Source organism: Astatotilapia calliptera, chromosome 15 (assembly GCF_964374335.1).
Source record: "Astatotilapia calliptera chromosome 15, fAstCal68.1, whole genome shotgun sequence".
Taxonomy (NCBI): Eukaryota; Metazoa; Chordata; class Actinopteri; order Cichliformes; family Cichlidae; genus Astatotilapia; species Astatotilapia calliptera.
The window spans coordinates 26816601-26827568 of NC_137436.1; the positions used below are offsets into that span (position 1 = coordinate 26816601).

Genomic DNA, 10968 nt, shown 5'->3' on the forward strand with positions numbered 1-10968 from the left:
TTAATGTGCGCAGTGAAGGATTCCACTTCTTATGTCTTGATTTTGACCCAGGTGTCGTCCACATATCTGTACCAGTGGCTGGGTACTCTTCCTTTGAACTTTCCACTTTCCTTTCCACTTCCTCCATGTAAAGGTTGGCTACAATAGGTGACACGGGGGAGCCCATGGCACAGCCATGTTTTTGTCTGTAAAAGCCTTCGTTGTACTTGAAATATGTAGTGGTGAGGCAGAGGTCTAACAGTGTGCAGATCTGATCGGGTGTGAAGTTGGTCCTGTCCTCCAAGGAGCTGTCTTCTTGTAGTTGTTTTCTGACAGTCTCCACGGCCTCCGTGGTGGGTATGCAAGTTAAGAGAGAGACTACATCAAAGGACACCATGGTTTCATCTGGATCCAGGGTAAGTTTCTGGACCTTGTCGGTGAAGTCGGTGGAGTTCTTGATGTGGTGTGGGGTGTTCCCCACAAGAGGAGCAAGGATGGTAGCAATTTTTGCCATTTCTCCACAACAGTTGCCCATAGTGGACCTCATCACAGCCACAGAATCTGTCATACGGATTAATAAATTATCACAGACAGAAGCAGAGCAAATCAGGATGAAAGTCTCAGCCACGCTCCCTCCATCCAACCTCACAATACAGGAAAAGAAGGCCGTCGCTTCCCTGAGCAAAGACCACAACATCACTGTTTTACCAGCTGATAAGGGAAGATGCACCGTGGTCCTAAACACTACAGATTACCATACAAAGATCACTACTCTCCTCAGTGACAACAATACCTACGAAGCCTTAAAGCGAGACCCCACAAGCAGCTACAAAAAGAAAGTTATAGCTTGCCTTCAAGACTTTGAAAAGGACAAAATTATTGACCGCCTTACATATCACCGCCTTTACCCAGGGGATGCGATACCCTGCATTTACGGACTTCCTAAAATCCACAAGGAAGCTGTCCCACTCAGACCCATAGTCAGTAGCATAAACTCAGCCACTTATAACATTGCTTAACACCTAAAACACTGTCCAGACGCCTTTCTTTGCAAGCTCCTTTGACTACGATGACCTGGATGACTGAAAACCTTCACAGACATACACATTTGTTAACCGTTTATTAATATAACCTTTGAGCTCAACGGTAATTAGGGGGGCGATCGTGGCTCAAGAGTTGGGAGGTCGCCTTGTAATCGGAAGGTTGCCGGTTCGAGCCCCGGCTTGGACAGTCTCGGTCGTTGTGTCCTTGGGCAAGACACTTCACCCGTTGCCTACTGGTGGTGGTCAGAGGGCCCGGTGGCGCCAGTGTCTGGCAGCCTCGCCTCTGTCAGTGCGCCCCAGGGTGGCTGTGGCTACAATGTAGCTTGCCATCACCAGTGTGTGAATGGGTGGATGACTGGATATGTAAAGCGCTTTGGGGTCCTTAGGGACTAGTAAAGCGCTATATAAATACAGGCCATTTACCATTTAATTAATTAGTAGTGGAAATAATTTCTGGTAGCATTACAGAAATGTAGCAGTGACAATAATATTGTATGTTGTAATCGCAATGGACAATTAGTGATACAAAACAACTGTTTTATCCTGTGAATAAAAGTATATGTTTTTGTCAATGTACCATAATAACAGAAGCAAAACGCAATATTGTGTCAGGACAATTCACTATTTATGCACAATAAATAAAGGAGCATAGCGCGACAATTTCTGTTCAGCGCCAGACTTGCTTGTAACCTATATCACCAATTATGTTAAGAAAAATGACGTATTAACTACTACAAAACTCTGACCTTTGTGGGAATGCTTGGAGCAGACTAACATGTGAGCTGGAGTGTTCTGAGACGTTATATTTGGTATATCCAGGCCATCCGTCGCCTCTTTGTTACTTCGGAAACATGGCTCGAACAATTTCTCTTCAACGACGTAATCCGATAACAACCGATCCCTTTACCCGTCGGCTTCCCGTGGCTGTCATGCGACCGGCTATTGCAGTTAATAATACAACAGCTTCTTGCCATCTTTTGGGTTTCTTTTAAGCGCTGTGTAACTGAGTTCAATTGAAAGCCTGCGTGCGCTAGTACCTCTTGCCACAAGTTCCCAGAATCCTTTGCGGTTTTACCCCTGAATGACATCACATTTTCAATCTTTATCCTGGTGGGCCGGTCTCTAGTCAAAATGCCCGGGCCGATTTTTTGTCCCAGTCCAGCCTTGGATATGGAGGTCCCCCTCTGGCTTCTGCTCCGTGGCTGCTGGGTGACCCCTTGTCTGGGGCTCTCCTCAGCTCTTCCCAGGAGGGTGGCACGGATGCCCCTCCGATGGTCCTCCTTGGGCTCTCAGACTCTGGGGCCTCTGGATGTCTGGGGCCTGGATCACCTGCTTCATGCCCTGGGGGACGGGGCTAGGTCAGTGCTGACAGGAGCCTGAAGGTGCACCCTGGGGGTGTAAAACTTGAACGTCCATGCAGATTTCTGCTGCACCGATGAACTGCTGACCAAAGATGATCTAAAACACAGGACCCGACCCCTGTGACCTCTCAAAGTGTTCACAGTATGAAGGTTAAACAAATATGCTGAAGTAATTGAATTAAACTAAAAGACATGAAATAAAAGTCAAAATCGTGACTCATTTCTAACAATTATAACAGTTGTCTTCAAAACCTTAAAAAGGTTAAAAACTTTAAAGTTCAGATCTTTTCAGTAGAAACTCTGAGCTGCAGACACATACAAACACACAGACAAACACACAGAAACACTCACACACACACGTGGACCGTGTGCTGGTGCAGGATCGGCAGCTACCAGCTGGATTCGGGAATCATTAAATCAGACAGCGCACTAACTGTTTTATCCAGAAGTTCACTTTATAAACATCCACAATCTACCTGTCAACTGTTACAGCAGCTGGCAGGTAGAAGCCCTGACTGTACCTGCATTTCAACAAACACCAGGTTAATTATTTCATTCGGAGGGATAAAAGGTCCTAACGGCTCTCTAAAAGCTTTAATTTACATTTTAAAGGGCCTGAATCCCCCAGCAGCAGCCGAGCTGTGCTTACAAAAGCTTCATATGCACTGCTCCTGGTTTCTTGTCACGTTGTGTGTAAATTCTTTTTTTTTTTTTTTTTTCTGGTTTAGGAACTTTATCCACAGAAGGAGGTTTTTTTATGTGATTTTTTTTTTATTGAAATGTGACCTTAAACACATGTTCCCAAGGACTCGGACCTGTGTCAGCTGATGTCTGGATGTTTATTTGCTGTACAAGTGGGAATCTCTGCAGGGCGGCCAGGGGGGCGTTGTCTACCTGACTGTCCTCACACGCTGCTTACAGATGGAAATTTCCTGTAGGGCAGTTAGAAAGGCTTGGTGCTGGGCGAGGGGGGGCTGAGGGCACTGGGTGAGGACGGTTGTTCAGCTGAGGGGGAGCAGTTTTGGTTTCAGACTTCTTTTACCTGAGAGCATTAAAGCAGTGCAGCAACAACAGTGACCTGTGACCCCCTGAGAGGCAGTGTCTCTGTGGGGCTCCTGTGTGTGTTTGTTTGTGGTCGTGCACAGGAAGTCCTTCATAACTGTAACGTAAGCAAACACGGTTTGCTCAGTTTCTGATGCTGACTGTCTCTCCTGATGAGCTCAATGTTCTCCTGGGGTCCAACTGTGGTTCTGGAAGAAGCCAAACCAGCTCCACATCAGGAACTGAGATTATCTAAGCAGAATAACTGGAACTCCTTGAAGACTCCAGGAACCTCCCAGCCTTCCTAAAGGATTCCTGGGATGTCCTTAAGGACTCTTCAAGGAGCCTTAGAGGGCTTGTTACCTGAGCGCTGAGCTTTTCACTCATTTAATATCAGAAACACATGAGATCCAGCTGTGATTGTTATTAAACAGTGAAATAAACCAGGCTTTATTCAATATGTAAGTGACCACCAGTTTGTTCACACTGAACCATCTCTCTCACACACACACACACACACACACACACACACACACACACACACACACACACACACACACACAATGGGAATATTTCTCTTTTGTCGATAGAGAGCCGCAACCATTGATTACTTTCACTGATTGATCTATTGAGAATGATTTGGAGTAACGGCCTGAGGCGGGTGAGCTAACACGCGGGGGAGGAGCTCTACACTGTGACTCGCTGAGGGCGAAGCGGAGGCGGGAAGGTGTTCTTGCAAAACAACGCTGATTGGTTGAGGGCGGGAACGACTTCTACTTCGGTTAAAAAGACGCCGGTTTGAGAGCTCGCGCACGAAATGCATTAAGCGTGACTGAGGGGCGCGAGTACAGACAAACTGAGAAACTGAAGGAAACCGCGGGAACATCAGCGGGATCAGCCGGTCCGGCCCGGTGGCTTTCAGGGATTATTTCAGACGATGGGTCTGCACAAGGAGCCCACTGAGGCGAGGCTCACCGCCGGCTACCGTGAAGCAGCTGCCCCGGAGCGGAGCCGGACGGTGGGGGCCTGTGCCGGCAGCCCCTCGCCGCAGAAACCGGAGCGGCGTAAGACTGCCTCGGGCCACATCAAACGGCCCATGAATGCCTTCATGGTGTGGTCTAAAATCGAGCGGAGGAAGATCATGGAGCAGTCTCCGGACATGCACAACGCCGAGATCTCCAAGTGGCTCGGGAAGCGTTGGAAAATGTTAACCGACAACGAGAAGGTTCCGTTCATCCGGGAAGCGGAGCGCCTCCGGCTGCAGCATATGGCCGACTACCCTAACTACAAGTACCGGCCCAAGAAGAAGCCCCGGACCGAGGGGAGGTCGGCCGGTCAGTACCAGGAGAGAAACGACACACCGTCTCACAAGACCCCTGCTGCGGCGAAGAAGTTCCCCCGAGCCGGCAAGACGGTGGGCGGGGCCGTCAAAGCGGGCAGTCTCCCCCCGCAAGACCAGCAGACGGACTCCCGCCACCAGCGGAAACCACAGGACCGAGATAACCCACACCAGCAACTAGACCCCCGGTGCCAGCAACTAAACTCCCGGTACCAGCTGAAACACCAGCAGCCGGACCCCGAGTACCAGCTACTGAACCCCCGCTATCAGCTCAGCGCCCGGCAGACGGATCACCGGTTACGGTACGTGCCGAGCGCTATTACACTCAGCAAACGTGACTATACGGACAGCGAGGAGGAGGACAATGACGACTCATCCTCATCATCCTCAGAGGAGGAGGAGGAAGAAGAGCTGCCCTGCTACAGTATCACCAAGCTGCCCCCCCGGGATTCCGCTGTGGGACCCAGCACGCTCCCGTCCTCTGGCCGTCTCTACTTCAGCTTCACACGGCATAGCACGCCGGTCCACCCCGCCTCCCTCTCCCCAGCTTCCCCCTCCCGCTCCGTCTGCACCTCCGCCTCCTCCTGCTGCGGGGAAGACCTGGATGACCTCCCCGTGGAGCCGCTGGATTTCACCTCCAACTTCCTGGGCGGCCTGCAGTCCTGCTCTGACCCGTGGAACTCGTCGTCTAGCTCGGCCTCGGGGAGCTTGAGCCTGTCGCTTGTGGATAAGGACCTGGACGCCTGTGGATGCACGGAGGGGGGCAGCCTCGGGTCCCACTTCGAGTTCCCGGACTACTGCACGCCGGAGCTGAGCGAGATGATTGCCGCTGACTGGCTGAAGGCCGACTTCACGGACCTGGTGTTTACCTGCTAGTCTGACCCTTCACCCCCGTTCGAGCTCCGGTCAGGGAGCGGGGTGTCGCGGCTGCTGCTGCACGGGCTCCAAGCGCTGTGGCTGGCTGCGTTCTGGCGTGGACTTGGTGCTCGTGAGCAGATGAACCGATAGGCTTTTATGGACTCGTTTCTGCCGCTCGGGTCGGACCCGGACGACACCGACTGACATTTTTTTTTTTTTTTCCCGTTCAGGTGTGGATATTTGTGATATTACCGAACCGAGCATACCTCATCTTTTTAAGGAAACTAGATTAAATATTTTCAAGCCTATTTTTGTACAGTCAAAGGGAATGTCAGACTCTTCCACTGGTCTCCTATGTGAGGGTTCAAACCCGTGTGGCCTGCCTTGCTTTACTCCCTTGTTTTACTGGTTACACACATTCAGGCCTGTCTGTACCTACTGGTGTGTAAAAAGGTTTGAGGGAAACAAGAAGTTTGTTGCTTTTTCATGCTGTTGTTTGCTCATTATTTTTGGTGCAATATGAAGGAAAAAAGGGAAATCCAAAAACCAGTGATTCTGTGCGTTATGATGGAGTGTGTATGTGAAGCTGAATAAATCAGCTGCAAACTGATCAGCGCCTCTGTCTCATTATTGATCCTCCTGGGATCTGATTGGCTCCTTTAAGAGCCCTGCTGCTTTATTAAACCTTCCATCAGTTTGTAATGTTCATGTTTTTGACTGTTGGTTAGGTCAAACTCCGTTTTCAGTCCACGTCGGGCAGATTTGTGCAAAATGAGCTGCTGCTGTGGACAGACGCGAAGTCATCGATGGTTACAGCCTCGTACGGTGAACACAATTTGTGTCACAGACACAATGAGAGGCCATAGCAACATTTGGACTTTTTTTCTCTAAATGATCAGTAACTTAATTTTTAATTCATGCTGTGATCATTTAGAATTTCTTGAGATTTAAATTTTTAATCACACGATAGAGAGAGAGAGAGAGATATCTATATATAGATTCTTCCATATGTTTCAGCTGGACAGCATAATTGCACCTGAGACATCTGAAGCCTGTCTGTGTAAGTGAAACTTTATTTTTTTCACGTCTGGTGTTTCTGAGGCTGTTTGCAGGCATGCATCACATTAAATGAGATTAAGCTTCCACACTTTGATGACCCCAGTGATGTCTGACCTCTTCTGGCGTTTCCAGAGTGTGAACTAGTCCTCCCAGTTTATCAGAGCAAGGCAGAGCAGGGCATGATGTTTTCAGTGGTCACATGACTCATGTTAACAATCAGTGGACTTCAAAACTGATCATGAAAGAGTCAAGAAGTTAAGATTTTTAAGGAGTCAGAAAAGAGAAAGTGACATCATCGGAGGCACTGTGAGGGTTTTTCCTCACGCAGCTTTAAAAACAGGACCTTCTCTGACCTACAGTATTCCCAGGACCCTTAAACAGTCCCAAAGATGTTATACAAACATGGCCGCTACAGCACAACTCACTGGCCTGTGGACAGTCTTATCATTTTTTTTTTAATTTTTAAAAAAATTTTTAAAAAATAAAAAGGACAGTCTGTTATCAGCCAACTCTTGATTATTGTACTACAGCCAGAGACTGTTTGGTACCATCAGATGCAAAACTGGAGTACTGTCTTCTTGGACCATCTGTTAGTACAATGACCTCACAGCAATCATATTATTGGTCACATGATGTCATTAAAATGTTCAAAAAGGCTCCAACAGCACAAACATGGGCCAGAGGTCTAGTCCAGGTGAAATTAGCAGACAGCTAGCAGCTACAGCCACCTGTATCACCATTCACTTGTCCGTCACAGAGACCACACCCCTAATAACGGAATTTTTAAATTAGCTATAGATACCAAAAGAGTTTTTGTATCAGGTGGAAACATATTTATTTCTACTGACTGACTCACTGCTACCTCTGCTAGACGCTAGAGGAACTGCAGCTTTTGTTCTTTTTCCAACTCCTATTGATGTTTGGTCTGAACTTCTAAAAAGCTCTGTCTCAAAATGATGACCTTACATGGACCTTTATCTAACCTCTATTTAAGCAGGAAGTCCCAATGATCTATATTCAAACCTGTTTTAGAGGACTGGCCTGACCTAAGCAGCAACATGTTCATGCTTTTATTACGCACTGTGAAAATGTGTTATCAGTAAATATACAGAGGAGGGATGAAGATGGAGTTTGCTTAGATGGCAAATGGAGAGCTCAATACCTGCTAACCAGGTGTGTGTGTGTCTTGTCACACATTATGGTAATGCCTCTGGACAGTTATTTTAGCTAGTACCACCCTATAACTTTAAAGCCAACGCTCGAAAGATCATAAAAACTGCACGCACTGGTCGGTTTGGCCCAGTTTTAAGGTTCTCTGCAGATTACTCTTCCACTCACATCCACAAACACTCAAATGTTAACAGCTTGGTACTTTATTTGTTATATTGTAGAAATTAATAAAGAAAACACTTTTGAGTTTCATACAAACCAAGCCATCGTTTTCTTTTTTTCTCCACATTTTCTCCACTGGTCAGCAGTGTTGATCCTGAACCAACATAATGATGATAATGGTGACGACACAAGTGTATCAGATACATTATTGTGTTATGTGCAGTAATGTCTAAGGTCAAGAGTACCACAGATTTCAGACACCTTACTGGTGTCTTTTCTGAGAAGGTTGGTTTTGATTGGCTGTTGTTTGCAGAGCATAGTTTGTCTTTGTTCAGTTGTTTGCTGGTTGTTAACTCTGACATCAAGGCCTGATAAACAGTCAATCAGAGAGCAGTATACTTTCCTTCACCTCTAGGTTGTTAGAGAAGATCCTCCTTGGTTTTCACCTGTGTATACATCACAGAGGTCGGGAAACGTCTGGGATTTGGAGTGAGCTGACTTCAGCGCATGTCGCTGCTCATGGTCAAATCAGAGGAAACAGTCAGACTGCTCACCTCTCTATCCCCACTACTCTCTGATCAGATGTTTGGCAGCAGATTAAAGGCAGCCGGATCCCCACCGGCCTGATAAATCTGAAGGTTCTGCTCTGGATAATTGAGGCCAACACAGCGGCATTCTGGGTAATGAGAGGACGAGGTCATTGGGGAAGTAAAAATATATTTAAAAATGTGCTTTTAGCAGCAGAAAGAAGCAAAAGTCCGAGAGGCTGAGCAGTGAATCATATCAATAATAGATCAGTGAAGCAGGTCGGCACCAGAAACACTGTCTCTTCCCAACAAACATGTGAGTAATTAACCACAAAATAAATATTGTATAAGGAGCTTGAAAGAAAACCAACTAGACTTCTTTAGGTTTCTTGAAGACGTGTCGCCTCTCCTGCAAAAATCAGAGCTTTGTGAAATCAAAGGTAAAGCTCGTCTTCCTTGGGCCGACTCCACCTCCTCAAAAAGTTTAATGAAATTCAGCCTGGAGGTTTTTTTTATCACTGACGTCTGAAGCAAGAACAGCAGAGACAAACGAAAAGTAACCAGTAAAACATGAAGAGAAACAAACACATAGGAGCCGACGCCGGTACCATCACAGACCACAGTGACTGCAGCGCCCCTGTCAGGCTGGCAGGTGTGGCCTTGTGTCTGGTGAGTTGTGGAGGCGAACATCTGGGATCTGATCTCAGCTCTGATTGGCTTCCTCTGCTGTGTTTGCATATTTTCACCGGAGCGTGAAATCGCACTCTTATCAACCACTCGCTTTTATCTGAAACATCAGAGCAGCAGCCGCGATGCATTCACTGACACCCCACAGGGACTGCCATCAAGTTCATCTGCATAGCAATGCATTCACTGACGTGCATTTTTGAGCTTCATGTTTTAAAAGCATCTGGACTTCTTTAAGTTGCTTGAAGACATTTCACCTCTCATCCGAGAAGCTTTTTCAAATAAGAGGTGAAACGTCTTCAAGCAACTTAAAGAAGTCCAGACACTTTTCTTTCCTCCATCACTGACTACAATGACCTGGATGACTGAGAACCTTCACAGACAAAGTCACCCAGACTTCTTCCTACATTTCCCATCATGCTTTTAACCTTCTTTGAAGCTGATTGAGGACATCTAAGCGTCAACTGACTGATCAGCTGTGTTTACATTTGTGATGTTTGATAAATTAACAACAATAACTCAAAAAATAAAAGAATACAAAATAAAACTTAATTAAATAAAACAAATATCTTCAAACAGCTCATCTGTGGCACCTGCTGGACAACAACTCCCATCTTCCACTCTGCTCCTGCAGTTTCAGAAAAGAGCAGCTGAAGAAGAAACTTCACAAGTCAAAAAAATTGTAAATGAAGAAAAAATACATTATTGAACAAAGTCAGCATTTAGAAATAAAAAGTGAAATTTATGTATATATATATATATATATATATATATATATATATATATATATATATATATATATATATATCTCCAATCCAATTAAATCCAAATATAAATCTGAATTTAAGAAGTCCAAAGAAGTCAAATTAAATATGTGAAGAAAATAAAGTCTTTAAAGTCCAACTTTTTAAAATTATCCTAATGGTTTAGATTTGTTTGCCACAAATGTTTGTTTGCTTATTTGTTTGTGAAGTGGAGACATCAACAGATTTATTTCCTCACAGCAAGTAATTGATGAACATCAGCAGGCTCATTTGGTTCAGTTCATTCCTACATTTCACATCATACCCTCACTTTTACCTGGTTGGCTCAAATTAGAGTCAATGAAGGGGAGAGTTGTGTCATTCCAGTCACTCCTGTGGACCATTTTTTGCAATAATGGCAGATCATGGAGCGTCGCCATAGTTACAATAGTTAGCAGTCTATGCTAGTCATGCCCCAGAGATGTATCAGTACAGACTCCAGGGCCGTGCAGAGATGTTTGAAAGGGCGGGTGCTCAAATCTCCTTCACATCCCCCCTCCCCTGCATGTGTCTGACAGACTCTGAGGCATTTATAAAAGGTCAAAACAGGTCTGTGTCACAATCCAATGGGCCGCTCAGCACTGTGGGAATTATGTGATGGCAGCAAATTCTGCCCCCTGCTGACACGTCTCTGATTTAACATTTAATCAGCTTCAGACTGTCTGATGAACTGCAGTTTTAAATAAAGCACTGTTAAAAACTTTAATTATCCTTCAGCTCCACAGACAAAGGACGAACAGCCTTCATCATCATCACATCTTCACCATCAACATGTTTACCATGTTTCATTGTTGCTGTTTCCTGCTATAGTCCAGGCGGATCAGAGTCATGTGATTGCAGGAGAGGCAGATGTTTGGCATCTTATCACCCATGGTAACAGCATTCCGATCCAGCTGGAACATCCAAACCAGGACACACACACACACACACACACTTGTT

At 46.0% G+C, this 10968-nt stretch overlaps 1 protein-coding gene across 1 annotated transcript; it reads left to right on the forward strand.

Annotated features, from left to right (window-relative positions):
• Positions 1–4186: 4186 nt before the first annotated feature.
• On the forward strand, positions 4187–6231 carry sox11b (SRY-box transcription factor 11b). The gene has a single exon (XM_026194948.2). The coding sequence runs from the start codon at positions 4362–4364 to the stop codon at positions 5637–5639; it is 1278 nt and encodes a 425-aa protein (XP_026050733.1). The 5' UTR covers positions 4187–4361; the 3' UTR covers positions 5640–6231.
• The last annotated feature ends 4737 nt before the right edge of the window (positions 6232–10968 follow it).

Excerpts from the sequence above, each read along its gene's own strand:
- sox11b (XM_026194948.2), top strand. The coding sequence starts at position 4,362 with ATGGGTCTGCACAAGGAGCCCACTGAGGCGAGGCTCACCGCCGGCTAC.